General features: G+C 39.9%; 1 protein-coding gene across 44 annotated transcripts in view; it reads right to left on the minus strand.

Moving 5' to 3' along the window:
• The window catches only part of LOC124157505 (Down syndrome cell adhesion molecule-like protein Dscam2), a 273,890-nt gene extending 254,707 nt beyond the window's left edge, over positions 1–19,183 (minus strand). For all 44 annotated transcript variants that reach the window (XM_046532267.1, XM_046532279.1, XM_046532276.1 and 41 more), the window contains exons 1-2: positions 19,069–19,183; positions 18,855–18,985 (exon numbers count right to left, since the gene is read on the minus strand). In XM_046532267.1, the coding sequence (XP_046388223.1) occupies positions 18,855–18,945 (91 nt within the window). In that variant the 5' untranslated portion in view covers positions 18,946–18,985; positions 19,069–19,183. The remainder of the gene's footprint in view (positions 1–18,854; positions 18,986–19,068) is intronic.
• Positions 19,184–20,522: the final 1,339 nt, after the last annotated feature.

A 20,522-nucleotide genomic window follows, 5' to 3' on the forward strand; every position in this document is an offset into this window, starting at 1 on the left:
CAAGGAAACCAGAAATTTCGGTACACGGTTTGTCTTCACTACATTGGAACCATTCGGTACGCGGTCAGTTATACGACACCCAGCTGATCCTTAAAACACTACCCATCCATCAACCCTTCGACGACACCAGACTCCGAATAGAACCCTATCCCGAGAGGGAGTTAGTCTCGAGAAATCCGACCCCTTCACAACGATTTAATTTCCCAGAAACAATTGGGTAGTCTACATGATGCCACACGATTGCTTTTAAAATGCCAACATCAATCGTCAATGTCATTGTAAGACTAAGAAAAAAAGAAACGATATTTTCCTCATTCACTGCTATCTCCAACTATCAGCATACTTCTAACACCTGAGTATTACCCCGTCGCCTTATCCTAGAATGTCCGTCTCACTTCCAACACCACACGAAAACTGCATTGTGCAATTATACTTTGGTATTTAGTCGAATTTTACCCTTAATTACATTTTAAATTAATCCGTTGCGCCGCAGAGTGAAAACACTCGTCCATAAGGATAGGGGTGACATAAAGTAATAAACACTTCTTGAGGGCAGACGGACGACACAATGCCAAAGTCATTCGTTCCCTTCCGACACAATTGGTGGTCGGATAAGGGAGGATTGTCAAGTCGCCAGAGAGCATAAGCAAAGAACTCATCCTCCCTTTAAAAAATAACTTTCCTTCCACGCACAGTGATTAAACGACAAAAAAGCGTTGGTTAGCCAGAAGTAGATTTATTTTTTATACTGTCAAAGTCTATAGGCAATATATATTATACGAATACACACGATGTTTACAAAACATTTCTACCTCCCCCGAACGCCTAATGTGAGCATTCGTACCGAACCAATCGACTAGGTCAAAGCGGCTCAAATCAGAGAGGAATCCTCGCTCAAATGCATCGCATTGCCGGCTCTTACAATAGTGATTATAGTATATTGTTAGTGATTATATAAAAATATAATTTATTAATGAACGATTGAGATGCAAAGAATCATGATCCGGATAATTCAGTCCTTTCATTGTAGTAATTGACGTTTCGCATTTTAGTTACCTCATCAATATACATATTATGGATAATGCATCGAAAAGTAGTAGTAAGTCATCGCGGCAAACGGTTCCCTTTTTAACGTAAGTATATAACCCACCGGTTGGGCGTAACCTGGGCACACTAACGAGTAGGTATAGGGCGTCGGCGTCCGGGGAATCCCTACTATGCCACTCACCGTTCGCCACTGTTTACAAGCGTTCACGACGCGCTCCACGCGCCAGGAGGGCGGAACCGGCGACTTGCCATGCCTTCGCCCCACCTCCTCATTCGCGTCGCTCTAGTGCTCGCTAGACGTCCGACGGCATGCGTAATCTCCCCCACGCGCGAGGCGGGCATATTGACGCGAGCCAAACACAGGCCAGAGGTGGAAGACAGCTCCTCGTGATACGCTCAGACACAAGTTCACGCCGTAAACAAGGCCGTAACGGGCAGGAGAAAGGGGGATCAATGGGTTTCAACTCCCCGAAATCCTTGGGACGTACAGTAGTGCGCTCGCTCCAAAAGAATCCCCAGGAAATAAATACCCATCAACGTTAACCCCCGAAAATATATGTACGTCTACAGCCTTGCTGTGACGCAAATATTGATTGAAGTTAGTGGCCTTTCCGTGGATTTATGTTGAAGCGATGGGTAAAATGACACAGGAGAGGAAAACCTGAGTGCAAAATCCATGAAGGTTAACATAAATTAATAAAACGTAAATAAATAAGAGAAATTACTCACCACTGGCAATAAAATAACCAAACGAACTGGTTAGGCTAAAGCTATATTGCAGCTCAAAGGTCAGCAGATTTCAACCAAACGCTATCGTCCAGTTATATATGTATATGCTTTAAAACATTATTTAAGGTTACACCTCATATAAGAGGCCAACAAGATATCTCCTCCACCGTTGACCTTTCTTTCCGTCCGAAAACTTTATATGAGTCAATTATTGATTGCTCACTTGATTCGCGGTCCCATCCCAGAAGAAGATAAAAAAACTTGTCTCTTATTGAAAACCAGGATTAGAATTCCCCGTAATATGCCGCCTCAACCATGTGAAAGGATAATATTGGACACTTAAAATTATTATAGACATTAAATATATCTCGACGACCAATAATTGTTATAATTATTTCCGCGAATAAAATCGCATTCCAATTCCATCCATGAATCATGAGACTTAACATTGTGACAGAGGTTTTCCTGAAAACGGATGTTTACTTAAGTCTAACCGATGCATAAGTACCGAGCGAGGGATTCTTTGAAATCAGAGCAATTGATATGGAATATCCCTTACACCACCCAAAAAACTAAAAGAACGCATAGTAAAATCCACCAACATATTCACACACGCTCCAACAAAGCGTAAAGCAGAAATAGAATGTTGTTGAATCAAGGAAAGTAAAAAAATAAATAATAAACGTAAAAAATACTAAATAGGAGTTCCACCAATACACCTCAATTTCTCCGCTAGTTGTAATGATGAACGTGATAAGTACATCAATAATGTAAGTCAATTCGAAATAATGCGAAAAACTTCTCCCTTTAACACATGTGATTAAAGGATACACGGGCAAAAGAAGGCCGAGCACGAGAACTGGAGTGACCCTCGGAAACATGACACCACCTCCTCCCTGGAAAAAAATTTATAACTCAACCCACCACAAAAAAACGGGGAAAGTGAAACACTTCGTGCGGTCAGTATTGCGGAGAGTATCACTCATGCCCGAGCGCGATTCCGGTGCACCGTCACGGATTTGCGAATGGAATGACCAAACTGGAAAACGCTAATAAAGACGTCATAGTTGCTTCTAAGAAGACGAAAATTTGATCCTCCTCATGAGATGATACACGGGAAGAAACTAACATCATGCACATTTACAGACACACCCATTTGTACATATCATCATATAGAACTGTTGGTTCCAACAATAACCCGGACCAATGATATCATACTGGTTAACCGATAATATGACACCCGATGGTATTAATTAATCAATTGCATGATTTCCATTGGATTCCCACCTATTTGTGGGGATTGAGCACGACAAGATATAGACGGAGCTATCCGACCTCAACGGACATGAGGCGCGTGAAACTAGTGGTTCAGCTCCTCATGAAAAAGCGTTTATGTTGGGCGCCAGGCGTGAAATTTCATGCTGCTATTCGAATGATCGAAAAGGAAAGGAAAATGACATTCGATGATCGCACTGCACTCACCGCTACCGCCACCCTTCGCTACTAAAGGCGTTCTCATCTTCCACGCTTAAACAAAAAAAAATAGGAAATACGAGCAACTGGAGTAGAGCAGGGGAAAGTGAAACGTGTGTGCGGTCTCTGTTGCGGAGAGCACGTCAACACCACAACCCATGTGCTGCGCGCGCAGGAAGGCCACGCGCCCGTCCCTCGCCGTCCATTATTCGTCCGCGCAGCACCCCGCCGCCCACGCCCCCCCGACCTTTCCCTCCCTTCCCCCCCCCCCCCTCGTGTTACCGAAGCATTGAAATGTCGTCGTCCCATTCCCACGACCACCCCCCACAACAAGAGCGGCTTCCACTGCCGCCATCCCCCACCCCACTCTTCGTACCTGACTCACTCATGCGACTCCACGCGGATAGAGTGAATCACCGGGAATGGCTACGACGGCGGGGGAGGGAAGACATCGCCGCCGAGAGGGGAAGATGTTGTGTGGGGGGGGAAATGGGTCTTCTTTCCCGCCGAAATTCTTGAAAGAGCGCCGAGCGCGGAAACGGGAAGACGGCATGGAAACAAAACAGTATTATGAGAGATGCGATGCTTCCCCGACGTTATTAACAGATATAGAAAATTTTAAATGAAATAATAAGAAGCGCCAAACATACAAAACTTTATTAACCTACCGATTCAAGCGGATGAGGTTTAGAAAGTGCGGTAAAAGAAGAGGGTGAATTAAGAGTTTACTAGGTTGCTAACGACGGGTATGCCAAAAATTTTTACGTTGAGAAAGAGATAGAGAGGGCCAAAGGAAAGAGATTTAGCAGGGATAAAACATTGCACCGGTAAATAATGACAATATCAATATTTATATGGACCAGATAAGAAGGAGGAGGCAAATTATAATTTTAGAATACCAACACCGTATAAGAAGAGGATAAATAATGTATTTGGGGAGCCAATAACTACAGACATATTTAAGCCACTACCGTGATGGGAAGAAGTCAAGCGCTAGAGCAGGGAAGAGTAAGGGTCCGCTTCATAAGCCATCTCCCCTCATATTGACGCATTAAGAAAACTATAAAAAATTGTTCTCCATTTAATTTATCTGGTAATCGCTTCTCTAAATAATACTGGGACAAAACCGGTATTTCCATCCCCCCAGGTTGGTCACAAGGTCTAATCAATAGTAGACACGCGAAGTGACATAACTCGTTAAGCAAGAAAAAATGCTGCGATTGAAAGAGGCATGAGAAATTATTCGCCCACAAATCGAATTTCCAATTATTATCGGAGACCAATCGAAGCGTCAATGTGAATTCAAACTGAAACCCTATCCAAACAAATAACAAATCCACGCCGGTATGAATTAACATGAATGCTTTACTAGCCGATATTATTTCGCAGGATCGCGAACCATGCAGGAAAATAAGACATGTCTTAGAAAAAAGGCAAAAATCTACCCAGTAACCTAATTGATGTAAAATGAAAAAATAAAAACATTATTTCGAAAAGAATAATGATTAAAACGCTATGTTTTCCAAGATCCAGGGTAGCTTCGCGCAATACCCTATAAAACGAATTTTTTGAAATTGTGAAGTTAAGTGCGAATTAAAACTGCAAGGGGTAATAATGGAGTATCTTCCGTACGAAAAGCAGAAAAATTTATAAATTAACGCTCCTCAATCAGAACAATGAATTACCAGTCGACGAGAATTCTAACCCATAATTATTGACTTATTGAATAAACACATTGGTACCCGGCTCGTTGACAAAAAGGAGACTTCAAGTGATCTAAATTCTATTCGCAGCACGAGTAAAACGAAAGCAACATGGGAAAATAAAGACGATTAACATCACCGAAAAAATACTGCGTCTTAATGTTAGGAAGACTATTCCAAGCTAATTCATTCGTCCCCATACTTCCGCCACCGCTAATGACCTCGTTTGCAGACGAGAGACGAATGAAAATTGGACATCACAAATCTATCGTGTCTCCAGAAAGCAGACGTCTCGCCTTTGTATCGGGAAACAAAATCTATAAAGATAATGAGGATATATCACGGGTAGTATACTGTAATATCTACAGATTAAACGTGGATTACATACTATATTATTTGGTCGGTAATACCCGTGAATAAAAGATAATGACGGTAAACGTAAAAGATCCCTCACAGGCCTTGGTTTTACGAATGTATACTTCCGTCACTCCAACAGAAAAGCATAGCATAACATTTCCTAACTTACTAACCTCGCTTTCACAATGAACTGACTCAAAATATGAAAAGTGAAATATGTCATTATAATTAATCAGTGAAAATGCATAAGTATTAATTAACGGTACACCATTGGCGCCTTGATTCTCAAACAGTGAGAGTTCCCGGAGCACACACACGTTCATCGCTTCATTAATTCCATTATTAGGGCTGTGAAACAATTTATGTTGGTGTAATTTTTAAGTGTTTTAATGTACAAATTGGAGGAAAAGAAATTCCAGTAAAATATATGTAGATGCCGAATATACCCTATCAATGCAAGGAAACGCTCAAAGAAAAATCGAATGCCAAGAAAGTCCGAGCAATAATTTTCAGTAAACAGGGAAAAAAGGTCAACATCTTTTATGAAGTGGATTCGTATGTACCTACCAAAAAATACGCTCTGTTGTCGACCAGAAAAGGAAAATTCCAAATCAATTATCGTAAGTCATTAGCGGCAATAGCCACGTCTCATGACACATTTGAAGGATGAGATGCAATGACAAGAGATAACGATGAGAAGGGAATACCAAAGTCCCACGCATCATACATTTGGCCAAAAGAAGCGGGTATGAAACTTTACCGATCACCCACATAGATACACAAAACTCATTATCCTTTAAAAATCTAAACGAGGTATACTGTGAAAACCTAGGCTAATTGTAGAATTATTAAAAATCATTCGCTATATAATTTCATCTAAACGAAATTCATGCCTCACAAAGCGTGCAATCAATATGTTAGTTCGACGACTAAATACAAAATACCCATTCAAAGTACGAGATTTGAAAAACAACCTAAATAAAGGGTGAAAATCACGAATCAACGAAAACTCAAAGTATCATCAGATTAGTAATCAGCTGAAAAAACTATGACAAATCGTTGCAAGACACACTGCAACTCTGGCCACCAGAAAAAGTTAGCGTATTTTGAGGCATAATTTCGCCCTTCTCCACCTCATAAATCACTGAATTTGCAATAATTAGTATATTTTTTTAATCAGTGGGAGAGGAAGAAATGATGTAAAAAGAACTTCTGCAGTGAGATCGTTCTGCAACCACTATGAGAACGTAGGCAGCACGCTAGCCAGTTCCACTAAAAGCGACAATAAAAAAATTTAAGGCAGAATTATTGTTATTAAAACTTTCGAAAAATATCTTGCGTAAATATAAATTTTACTTTACTTTCAATTCGAATAGGCTCCTTCACATTGCCATATGCTAATTAGGGGGTGGAAAAATAAAATAAATAATATGATGGAGACTCGAGTGCAGTTCAAGGAAGATAAGTTTTATCCACATTAATAGTAAATTGGTAACATCACGACTGGTTTGCTGTAAGTGCATTTATGTAAAACTTGTGTCGCTGGTATTTCGTGGCCAATTCGACAAAACAAACGCATAGCGTAAAATAAGTGGTGGCACGCACGGGATTTCGAAAAAAGCGGAGAAGATCACATTACACCCTTGAAGCTTTCAACCCTTCACAAACGAAGGGCTTCAATGCCTAAACAGACCGTCAAGAAAACTCTTTAACCTTCAGCTAGACTTTCATGTCATCAAAACTACAACTGGCATCCAACTTGGCAGAATGAATGGTTAATGCATGGTGAGAGGCTACACCTGCCACATACTTGCGCGTGTAGTTGCGGTAGCACCTACGTGTAAGTTAGAGTACGTGATGGGGACTGACGCCCTTACAATTACCATAACCGAATCTCGAAAAGTATGATGTTGATACATAACTTGGAGAAGTCAGTGAGAATTTGCATTTATTATTATAATATGCCGATTTGGATAGGAGACGTAATCTTCAGAGAAGCGTTAGCTCTGCTACGGTAACTTAAGTAGGTACCGCACTAAATTAAAGCTCCATGCAACCATATAACACATTAGATACATTAAGTCTTGAAAAGACAAGTCAAGATATAAAACATTTAGCACTTTTCTATGAATTAATGACAAGTTCTGTTATTACCACGCTAAATCAAATGATTATCCTCACTGCACAATAGGCAACATAAAAAGTGAACATGCCCTACTTGGAACTTGAGGTTAAGTATAAAATAAACCACTTCATACAGAGAATAAAGCCTATGGTTTCGCCAGAAAACCCCTTATGTCAACAAGTGGTACCATTTCACGCTGGTACTGTTAAAAGGCTTCGAAACTGAAGGTGCAAATAAGATCCAGAGCCATACTATGATAACCCAAATGGTAATTGTTTTTATCAGTGGGTGCCGTGTATTTCCATCAACGCTTGATGAATTATAAAAATACTGCGGAATTCCGGTCCGTCGCTCACACGATTATTCATATCTAAATGAATAAAAAATCAAATGTTATTTCCACCATAATAACCTATTAAGGTTACGATTAGCCACAAAATTAAACAAATATATTCTCAGATATCCCACGATTATGAGGTAAAATACATCGTTCCCAGGAAAACCTGACCATGGCAAAAAGGCGATTAAATGGCATCGTAAAATCAGAGGGGTAGGTGAACGCTAAAGCTATTCACAAAGTAGGCTTCGCACGAACAATATATATATCCCGTACAAACTTGTGGTAGACTGTAAAAAAAGGAAAGCAAACGTAGCCTTAATGGGCTTGCAAATACACCTATTATCATAGTAAAGTGGAGAAATAACTTTTACACCCTCCTACTCTCAGAAACCGCATCCACGCCTGTAGATTATGAGTAAAATTATTAGATATAACGATGATTAGAAAATAGGCACATGAAATTGAATTACTTGCAACGTTTACACCTCTCATAGTGCTCATTTGTAACTATTACAGGGTTCAAACTAAAAGTTATATCGGTAATTTACAGAAAGACAAATTTGCGCAACTGTTATATTGGATAAATAGTGAACGGCATTGCCATAGCTTGAACGGTTCCCGTACTCGCTAAAAAAAATCGATTATAACCACTTCGGAACACAACCAGAAGAGCACGGTAATAAAAGCAGGACCTTATGCCAGAAGTTCCTTCCGCCAGCTCTTCGAGGTACAGAATGAGGCCTGTATCGAGATACCAAATAATATGTTAAATACTTGTAGAGGTGAAGGTCAAGAGGTGAAATCCTATTTATAAAATTACTTGTCACGCGTAAACTTGGACCATTTAAGGACCTTTTAGCCCAACAAAATACCCCATGAAAAAGGGAATAACAGAGATGAATGTTGCGCAGTGATAATTATCAACCAATTGGCAGAGCACAATGAAAAGCAATAGCAATTTTTTTCTAATTTCACTGTTTTCATATCAAGGACTGCGTTAAGATTGGATCTATACGCATTATTTCTCATTTTAAAGTATCAGCGCAATCACACTCCCCAAAAATTTACACCGAATCCTCGAGATAAGAAATAATAGTAGCATTGCCGTCTTGCTCTGGTATCCCTTGAGACGTCTCACATTTTTCGAGGAGAAGACACCCCTATACGTCACACATCAGTGCATATAACGCTGGTCTTTCCAAATACAATGGGCGGCTGAACAGGTGCGGTGGACACCCTTTGATGACCTCAGTCGAAGACGAAAGTCCCACGAGAAACTCGGTGCGAAACCATTTTTAAAACACCAAACGCGGAGTCTCTCTCCCAAGACGCAGGCAGAAAAATGGCGGCCCCCCTCATTTGTTTACCCGGCGATGAGCGCCGGCGAATTAGTCAAATGGAACGCTCGAAGCGTTGCACTCCCTTTCAACACGGGGGTGAGGGAGGAGCGGAATCCACGAAGCGTAACTTGAGAATAAGAGGCGCTATTTACGGCGTCCAAAGCTTAGGAGAGAAAAAGTGAACAAAAGTGAACGGGGTTCGATAAGGATCCCACGGTCGGCGGCTAACCGAAAGGTGCATGGCCTTTTAAATGACCGGAACTCATTCACCACGGCCGAAAATTTCACACGCACGGTAAAAAAATAACGTAGGTGAGACTGTTTCCGCCGCTACCGAGGAAATGAAGGTGGAGCTTTTGCATATTACATCAAAACAAGATTTCACTGCAGCAGGAATATCAATGGAACATTTCCAAAATCGTATAATAGATGTGTACGGGAAATGGACTAATCAAACACTGACTGGCACGAAGTTCCCTCGTGAGTGCTATATTTGTAATCATAAAAGGAGCCAATTATTATTAAACCAAATCGTCGAATCCCAAGTTACCAACAGCTCTGCCGTTGTAGCAATGCATGCATAGGAGGCTCTCGGAATATTAGCATTCCAACTTCCACTTTACGCGAAATTGAATGGGGGAGAGACAGCTACTGGCATGAGTGAAAACCACATGAAGTAAATTACCAGAAATTAAAAACTTATTGAAGTTCGCACAGTACCTCCCACCTTTTCATTTTTGCCATTAGCTTAACCTTGCAACGTGTTGTATCTATCCTATATTTTATCCACCGCTCTCATTCAATCAGAATTCTACCAGCGAAACTAGAAAACATCTCAGGATCTTAACTCTGAAATAGGAACTCAAAAAATGATAAGAAGATGTTATTCGAGCACTCCACAGTATCTCAAATTTACCGCACGCTCAGCTTGCAGAGGTTAAGGCGTCCTTCTCCATCAGGGTAAAAAAACACAGCACTGGTGATAGGCTCAAATCTTTCCTTAATCTACTACAACACTAAAGGCTCAGTTAAAACAGCTTCTTCCACGATCACGGATAAACCTAATTCACCAAAACTATACATTTTGATGATAAAAAAGTTAAATTAACCAATATCTAATTTTACGTCAACTAAAACAAAATTAATTTCTTCCCAAACCTAGTTGGTATGGGGATGTCAATCACAAAACTACCGCACTGACTGCGTCACTGCGTGTGCCACCGAAGGCGATTCATGCCATGTCAAGACTATTTCAACCATCCAATTATACAAAAAACTTGATTATTTTCAGAGCAATGCCAGAAATTAACTTATATTGTGATAACTTCTATCTATTCCATTCTTCCTGTACTTGTTTTAAGAAATATGTAATAAATAATGTAACAATGTGATACCGTTAGATATATATATATACTTTGTTATTATATTTCATATATTTTTAAGTAATAAAAAGGTTCTCTGTATACTTATGCATTTTATGTATGTATCTTTTTAATTTGTTTTTCTTTCTTTGTAAAACTTTCTGTAAACTCGAAAAAGGGTGTAATCCCGTTGAATAAATATTATTATCATTATTATATTCACGGCCATTCGAATATTAAAATGAGAATTTATGTAAGTGACATGTACAATTCAGGACTTCAGTTTAAAATTGATGCCCACCATTCAGCGCCATCATCACTAAAGTCGCAAATACGAAAAAGCAGAGTGACAACAGCTTATCGCCGGTGCTGCAGCCAACAACATGGGCCGACTAGAAACAGGATCTTGTCCCTTCTATGCCATTATTCGACTTCCGGTCAGCTGACCCAACATAGGGGTGGCGATCCCCTGCTCCCGGCCAATAGGGAGGTCGAGTACAGAGTTGAGTGCACGAGGTTGCTACGACCCCTGGGGGTCACTGAACACAATTCACTTCACGCAGTGCAGAGCATACAAATAATTGCGTCAATACGTGGGAAACTTCTGATGGCGGGCGCTAAAGAGAGCTGTTGATTCGGACTCGGACACACGACGACAGAAATCGTAACTAAGAATGCAAAGGCGTGAAAATTCAACATATGTAATATCATGACAAACTTAAAATTATAAAAGGATTACATTTTGTGGAAGTCTTTAACCACAGAGCCAAATCATACAATGACGAACATAGTAAGTAAAAATGAAATAAACGTAAAATCTACCTACGACATATTTCTACGTCAGGAGATAAACAGTAATAACTGAATATCAATGAGTTTAAAAGAACAAGGGTCAAGGCAGCAGCAAGAAACTCAAAGGAGGGCGTCTACTTGGGGACGAGGTCCATTACGAGAGGGGGGGGGGGGGCAAACAAAAGGGCTTTTTTTTAAGCCGGCACAATCGCAACAATTTCGGGGGGAATTGAACCTCTTGACCCCCTCGCCGGCTACGACCTTGCACAGGAAATCGACGCAGCTAAAAATAAGTCTTCACTGACGCTCCATAAAAAATTTCAACTTTTCCGACATCGCTGGCGGTGAAGTAATTAGGGTCGAGCCTGCTGAAACGGATGCCGCAGCATCGTTACTCGTTTGGGCTTCATGTATTCACAAACCTCTACAAGTCCTTTGAACAAGAATGTCTACCATTTCTGTTTACACTTCACTATGCTACAAATTGCGATTACATATCGGACCTCAATTCGAGCAACTGACTACTCCTCATACTTCCAAAAGTTGTTCAACAAATATTTGGTGAGGATTCAGCAAACATCTACAAAGGAGTTTAACTCATGAAACAAACCTCGTCAATTCCCGAGATTGGCCCTGTTTAAACAATCAAGGTGACAAAAGAAAATATGTAAACACTCAGCACCATACAAAAAAATCCTTTACAACCTTTTCCCATGAACAGCCGTAAGATAAGTCTTCCGGAGATAAAAAAGTTTGAAATTATTATAAGAAATCTGAGTGTTTTCAATCTTAAAGACAATATAGCTGAGCATATACCGAATATGCGACAAATTATAAACCAGCCCATCGACCTTGTATATTGATGAAGTCACCGCAAGTATCTCAATCGTTTTCGAGCAATGAATGCGAACAGTGGCCAGCGAACCACCTCCGGCGATTGGAACCCATATCAAAAGCGGCTGAAAGAGAGCCAGACGACACAAATCCCTCAACATGCCTTTAATGTCTGCGAACGCCCCGGATCATTCGAAGCGAATCTTCTTCGTCATTTGAATTCCTCATTCCGATCTCCCTGTCGTACCTTCCCTCAAATACTCTGAATGGCCTTTCTACACAATAACCAGCTAGCCGCCACAGGGACTGCGACGAGACACGCAAATGGGGAACGGGAGGAGAGAGAGAGAGAGAGATAATGGAGGACAAAGGGAGAATCGTCCTTTATTCTACCAGTACCAGAGGAAGATCCAAGGGGAAAGCCACCCCCAAAAATCCTCGGACAACACAATTTTTTATGGTGTTACTATACATATCAGTCAAGTAAATACCAACCGAATGCGGGATATTCGTACGCAGAAATCAATTATAATAAAGAACGATTCCCATTATACACATATGTAGATTGCTCTTTCATTGGACTCGGTGCTCCATGAGAGACGAAGCTTTGGTTTGATCTTGACTCGACTATCCCCCTTTGCGGTGATCGACAATAAAAAAAAACCTACATATTTAAATAAATCTTAATCATCCTTGATTTAGCCATACCATCCATGAGAACAAGAGTTCACTGCGAAGAATCAGTATAAGTATTTGAGGAAAACTGGCACTGAGGCAAGATAATGATAATAACATAAAAGAAAGTAATATTCTTCCACAACAGCAAAGAAACAGTTGTATCATATTGTCAACAACAAAGAGAATATCTCCGAGCCTGTACTTGAATTTGATTCCCGAACTACGTGATGAATGTTGTAAAAACATACAGGAGGAAAATGAAATAATATACACGGATGGTTGGAAGAAGTATTGGGAACTTTTATTTAGAAGGGCAGGAGGTAAGAGGAGAAGGGAGCAATAAGAGGATAAAAACAGTTATTCCAACAACAGATCAGCGAAATTGCTTAGTATTAACTTAATAATCCGATTTTACAAAAGAATTTCCGGAAAAAGAAATGGAAAAAAACACACTAACATTAACAAAAATATTAAAAAGTATGAAAGGAACATGGTCAATACAAGCTCGATCAAAAGTGGCAATCACAATAATATTCTTTCTCATAAATACTTCATGTCCTCATGTTAACCCTTAGCCAGGTCAAAAAAACCCTAGTCAAAAGAAATGTCATATTGGACAGCTAAATCTCCTATTACAAGTGAAAACAAGTAATTTTAGCCTCCCCCGAGGTCCCTAAAACTAAAATGAGTCAATAAAGTCACATAACGAGTCACTTTAAATCAAAATGGAAATCGAGGTTCTGTCGAGCGTAAAAAAAACTTAGGCTAACCAGCACCTGAAAACCGCACGGGAGAAGTGAAATTTTTAATGGGCTATTAAGAGGAATTAATTAAAATTTTACGGTCATCTTCCTGCTGCTATACCAAAACTTGCGACGAGAAACCTGCGCTACGGAAATATTGGATCCCCCGCTCCGTTTTTTTGTCACTATGATATTATATGCGTCTACCTACATCCGTAGCTGAACTCCAGAGAAAAATTTCTAACTATGAAGACCTTAAGCTGATTCGGAATTGCCTTAAATTACTTTACAAATTCAATGTGCCTGTTGATTCTCGTAAATTACATTTTCATATCAACGGTACCTGAAATTCGTTACTTTTTTGTAAAAACTAGGATTTGAACTGGTGGGATTTTGCAGGCTAATCATAGAAAAAAATGAGAGCGTCGCTCTCCCGTATATATTTTGGTGCCAGATTTATGAACGTTGAGGGAAGCCATCATACCTTCCCAACATGATCACATTACTCCTTATATGGTTCTAGAAACCAGGCAATAAAACGAAAGAGAAAGGTGAAATCAGCAAAAAACACAAATGGACATTTAATTTAAGATAGTACGTCCACGCAGGAAATAAAAACGCTGACGGAGAAAATGCCTATAAGCACACGTGTTAGTATCTTTTACTGAACTTTTTTAAGTTTATCGCAAAAACGAGTTGTTCCAATTACTCGCAGTGCAACTATTAAATGACTACTTACTGCATCGGTGACAGTTCGAAGTTGTGCTCCATACATTGCATCCATTTAACTATGTAGCTGTATATGTTATGTATTAGCGATAGCGAGCAGCCGCCCAACTGCAGGTAAAGCCTACAGCCATATTAATCATGAATCATATGATTGAATAAACTATTCTAAATACAATATTTTACCAAAACATGGTTTTAAGAGATAGTTATATCACCGATACAAAATGCTGTCGTAGAGCAAGATGAGAATTGGATATTTTAAAAAATGGCACCGCACGGCTTAAAACAGGTTTTGCATACGGATGTCAGTTTATGAATTTTATAAGCAGCAGAATTTAACGTTGGATGGACTTGAAGAGACACTTCTTTCACATCGGCTACAGGAACTTCAAATCCAGATTATTACGCACTCATCGAAGTAGTCTAATTCAGAGTAGGCATCCTTAAGAGATAAATTTTTTTGGCGTTTCATAAGGTATTCCAAAGGATCACTTCAGTTAAGAGCTTCATCATAAACCAAAAAATAAAAGGAAGACTACTCATGACATACGAAACTAGAGGGACGAGGAACGCAATCGAGAACAACATGCGTGATCGGTGGAAGCTTTAATAATGCCCCGTGCCATCCTACATTAAACCCGTAAAGGCTCAAGTTTCAATGGAATCTTGTCACGGCGTGTTCACACATGGGAAGGAAAATAACATGGAATTAGGTTTTATTTCTTTTTCAAATAGGCTTATCAAACCGTGGGGTTAACGGTTTCGATAAATATCAGAGGCATAATACTAACAAAAAGGGGCTTTCTTTTCCTGATCACGAAAGACGGCATACGTCGGCATGAAGCAACGAAAATTAACAGCTAATTGAATACTGAAGGTGCGAATGCTTTACAATTAGATGGAGAAAACAACTGACTTCTTACTTTAAACCGTATTCGTGGTACAGTATCACAGATAAGTTTCAGCAGTGCGAACTCCACAACGTCCTCCCTCAAAGGAAATGTAATATCTAATAACTCTATATAAAGATTATCTTCAGCGTTAGTGGTATAAAAGTACAAAACAGACATATCATGTTAGCTACGCACACAGTTTAAGCAAAATACTACATCCAATCCAACTTCTTTGAACAGTAAGAGAAAATACTCTCAGGAAAATAACTCGATATATGCCAGCCTCGGCGGCGGGGTAAAGTCATCGCATATCCATACAAGAGGTCATGGGCTCGAGTCCCGCATGAGTAGGTTACCCCTATCCAGATCATATTGTCAGTGCACGTGTAATCGTAATACGATTATTATCGCACGTGTAATCGGGGCTTTTCAACAAGTATACGATTATCGTATACTTGTTGAAAAGCCCCGATGTCAAAGGCCGATGTGTGCAGTTTCGGACGGTACTGGAATTTAAATAATTCTAAATTTCCCATTCTGACTCTCGAGTTTCTATTGACGGAAGACATGAAAAGAGGTACATACGTAAATACAAGAAATTGCAAAGAGTTCCTTCTAAATTTATCATTCTTCACCATGCTTCGCCATATATACATAAAAGCGTACATTTGGCGTAGGGCAAATTACGACACTGTTGAGCTTGAAAACATTACATAGAAGATGATTAAATAATTGAAATTCCATGATCAGTCACACATTGATACAGTACACGAAGATTTAAAAATATCAATGGCATTCTATACGTGAAACACCACCTCACTAAGAAACTATTTCGTTGCCTTTTCACAGAAGGACACTATTCGAACACCGCTAATAACATATTAATATATTGGTAAGGAAGAAGATACCACGTTCACTCATAGCGACACAAATAATCATGTCGTAGAAATTCTGGCCCACTAATTAGATAATACGTATAACATTACCAGTGATCATCCTAAAACCCCTCCTTCCATTTTCATTTCATTTTAATAGCTACCATAGCAGAGGGATAGCAAAGGTAGTTCACCCCTATCTATATGTACGAATGCAAAACGATTTCGTCAAATCCCGACAACGTGGGAAATAAAAATAATCCAAGAATTTTTTAAAAATTACTCACATTAAAACTAAGTGAATGAGTGAGATTTCATTGAGCCGATCGCCTTATCAAAACCAGCCGATATAACTAGAGCAAATATTTACTTAGGTGTATCGGTGACAACATAATCTTACTCGAAAAAAGGTCACTGTAAGTTTGAGGAGATTAATCAGGCAATACCAGAACACTAATATATGACAGCGATTAGAAACACACATGACCGCGCTTCAAATAATACCTAACCAATGAAACTAATCATAAAAAATACAATACAGTAATCAAAACGAGGAAAGAAAGACTGAACCGGTCAAAAAATAGGAATGTTAAGGGAGGCTGAAACTATTTCCTTAAATAGGTGGCACCAGATCATTACTACAATCCATGAAATTGGCTGTTACACAAACTACTTTTCATACTCTGGGATTTACTACACCTTATCACATATAATGAAATGAACTATCCTTTGGATTTACGCTCACTTGCGATGGATCAAAAAATAAAAAAAACAAATAGGAAACTCGGAGCAATCTAGCAACTACAACGCGTGATTTTCAATAATAACGCAGGTCTTCGTGGCACAATCATGCATACAATAAATTAGACTCCGGTTCGTACACGAGCAGAAAAACAAGCACACACTGACAAGAGAACTGCAATTGAATTAATAAAATGAAGCATAAGTCGATTATTAAGGGGTGTGTCTCCATAGTGAGCCGAGTTCAGTCAAACACTATTTTGTTACGTTCATTATAAAGATCGAACCACTATTCCTCTCTTACGTGCACTGCTCACTATATTCATTCCAGTGATCACAGTATTCCTCAGTGAGCAAAATTTGACACGAAATAATACGACGCTATCCACCGCTAAGTCACGTGGCTGGAAGTATTTTAAACTACCACCGTATATCAATCGACTCGTAGAAATATGCCGCCAGACTATCAACAAAAACAATAGAAGCTGCATAATCTCAAGGATAGATTATTCCTCCACTCACTACGCCAAAATATCACGCGCTTTTATCCCTCTACCCCCGAACACAATAACCAGTGTTCTGTCACAGCAATGAAATATATTGTAAAACAGAAGGTTTAATTCCTCATCAAGAAGCCGATAGATTCATACAGTAGTAGGGAACAGTCACCTCCCCCTTTAAGAAGCATACGATTTCCACTAGTTCTCGCCCTCCGCGAACCTCAACCCCTGACAGCTACAATCTGAGGATCGGATGCATCACCCGAAATTGAACACAGGAACGCAAGCAATCAATTTTATGCTCAACCCACTGTTCTACTTCCGCTACTGTAAAGGGTTTCGTTCTTTTACAATCTTTTGTCGATTATTTCCAATCCCAATAAGGTCCACTGATTGAATCCAATTTTAATACATCAGAGCATAAAATATTCGCACCGCTGTCCTTAAAAAGTATTCCTAATTGAGAATTCGTGGAGTTAAAACGGCGGAAAAAGAAAAATTAAGTGAGGGTATTTTAAAGCTGATAACTGAATAGGTATCAAGAGAATGATTAAAATTCTCCCCGAACAAATTCTGTATCTGGAAAAAAAATACTAGAACCTGTCAACCGTAATAACACGTTCATATCCATTGCAAAAATGAAAACCATGAAAAATAATACAGATCACATATTATTTCGTATTAATAAATGTGATATTGCAGTTTTTTTAGAACACTCACGTTACGATAGCAAAATAATAATAATAATTCATTTAAGGATGCCACACGCATTAAAACGAATTTTAGCGATGCTCTGATAGATCAGCAATGGGTGCTGAGCTAGTAATTACTTATTTTATATTATTTCATTACCTCATGGCAACCGACGGATATACCATTACATGGAAAATGCGGAGACAAGAACTATCATATCATTCGCATGAAATAACACTTTTCTCCAAGTCGGAACTATTCCCTATTCTGCACTATAAACGGTCACGTTTAACACATTACCTTACAGATAAAGAAGTATAATTTAGCTCCAGTGCTTTGATATGAGAGAACAATTTGAACAAACTGCATTGGTGTTCTAACCACTCCTAGGTAATATCTCGAATACTCTAACACAAGGGTATTTCTTCTAGGGATATCTCACAGAAGTATAATCGGAGATGTTCACTTAAATACAAATCCTAAAGGTCCATAAATCCCTACGGCAAGCACCACAAGCTCCTAATCACTAACGATGCACAGACGAAACAGGATGTACGATGATGGGAGGAAGGGAATATTTTGGAAGAAGATGCGAGGAGAATTCTGATCAGGACCCAAGTGGGAGGATACAACTATGGGACCTTCGTGATGAACAAAGAGATGATAGAGAGGGAATATTATCAATTATGGGAGGAGTAATGGGTGGGAGAAATACTCAAAAACCCTGGTTTTCTTGCGACATTCAGGGTACAGGAACAAGTGAAATACCATGTAAACACCCTTCATGTACGATTGGCCTGAGCGCTGGCGCAGAAGCAGACTACGCTAGTTTTCAATTGTTCCCAGTATTTCGCGACACATCAGGTATATCAATGATATTTTATTATGATAAAAAACTTACCATCGACAGTATTGAAAGATACGAAGACTAATAGCGCCAGCAGCCGCAATGGGACGCTGCTGCACTTGGGATTCCTGCGGAGACGGTCCATGGCGTCCCGCCGGGGTTTACTCGATAGGGTATCCAGACTCCTACGAATGGCGAAATTATGAAGCTTCCGATTAATAAAGGTCCTCTTCGTATCCACAACACGATCCACTGAGGATATACCTACCTATATCCGCACCGTATCCCAAGTGGAATGATTCACACACGAAAACACAGGTAAATAAACTTCCACTCGACACAGCAAACGCTCGCGCGAGCGTGACGTACCCCACCGAGCAAGTCACTACACACACTGATCGCGACGGGAGAGCTGGTGCTTGAGGAATTGTAAGTGGGTGGGGTGGAAGCTCGCTGGCCAGCAAACACCCCTCACACATCACTCCCTTAGCCGCAGTGCGAGTCTGCCTCAAGAGAGGGCTCACGAAAGCTGGGAAAGGTTTCGGAAATCCATCTTGCGGACCGAGCAACAACTATTCTTGGAAATTTCATACTCGTATGTGCTCGTATCGTATGAATGCATTGCGCGTCGACGGTGAAGCGAGAAAAAAATCGTAAGTCGTTTCCTCGTATCAAGGTATATTGGGCGCAAAACTTAGTAGAATAAATGGGAAAAAGCGTTCCATGTTTTCTGCGCCGAGACATTCGTGTAAACTATTAAATTGTAAAACCATAATACGTCATTTTCCCATACTTACATCCCCTTCACCGAATGGTAATGGAATTAAAATAATTAGTTGCAAACACTTTGATCTTATAATTAACGTGAGTAAGTTTTAAAAGCATTCGCCTCCATGGTGTTAGCAATATAGATGTATTTTTCTATTTTATTTCGTGCAAATTCGGATCAATCAAATGCTTTTAAGCTTCTCAGATAAGGATAACAACGATTTGAATTCTGCGTTGAATTCTGTTTAGGTTTTCCAATCACAAAAATTGCGACCTACAGCTTCCCGGCGTCGAGCATATGGCCGGAATCGGGACGGCAGGTGGAAGGCTCTGTGGAAGGGGGTGGGGGGCAGGTGCGAAGGGAACTCCTAAATAACAAGCCCACGGAGGACGGAGAGAGGTGCAGGCTGCTGGTACGCTGTCGGCTCTTTAAATACATTAAAGGTCTGAAAAGCAACAGACTAGCCCGAGAAGTGTGATTGAAAGGTGAGACAAGAACGCTCTCATGCTGTCACGAAATGCTTCGCCAAATTGGTGATAGTAAGTATCCCATACATTAAAGATCGCCGCAATTAATTTTTTATCTAGGTAGACACATGAAGCCATAAGATGCTCCACAAAGTTGATTACAATGATTATCCTTTAAATTGACGCACTCGTCGGTCAATAATTCTTTTTCCACGAATAAAGAGGTAATTAATTCCTTCGCACATCATCTCGCGCTTCATAAGCAGACTCTGAGCTGGGTTGAATTGGAGTATATATATGATGATAGCCAACGGCTGGGAAATATATTGGGAAAACCCTATTTGACTCATGCAAAATATTTTTTCAAATCAAAATTTCTCATAAGCAAACAATCCCATTGTTAACAGATCCCAAGGCGAGCTACGACTTAGGAGATCCTTCTCTCGCCACACTTCATAACCTCCTTAATCAATGAAAATTGCGGTA

Source organism: Ischnura elegans, chromosome 4 (assembly GCF_921293095.1).
Source record: "Ischnura elegans chromosome 4, ioIscEleg1.1, whole genome shotgun sequence".
In the NCBI taxonomy this organism is placed as follows: Eukaryota; Metazoa; Arthropoda; class Insecta; order Odonata; family Coenagrionidae; genus Ischnura; species Ischnura elegans.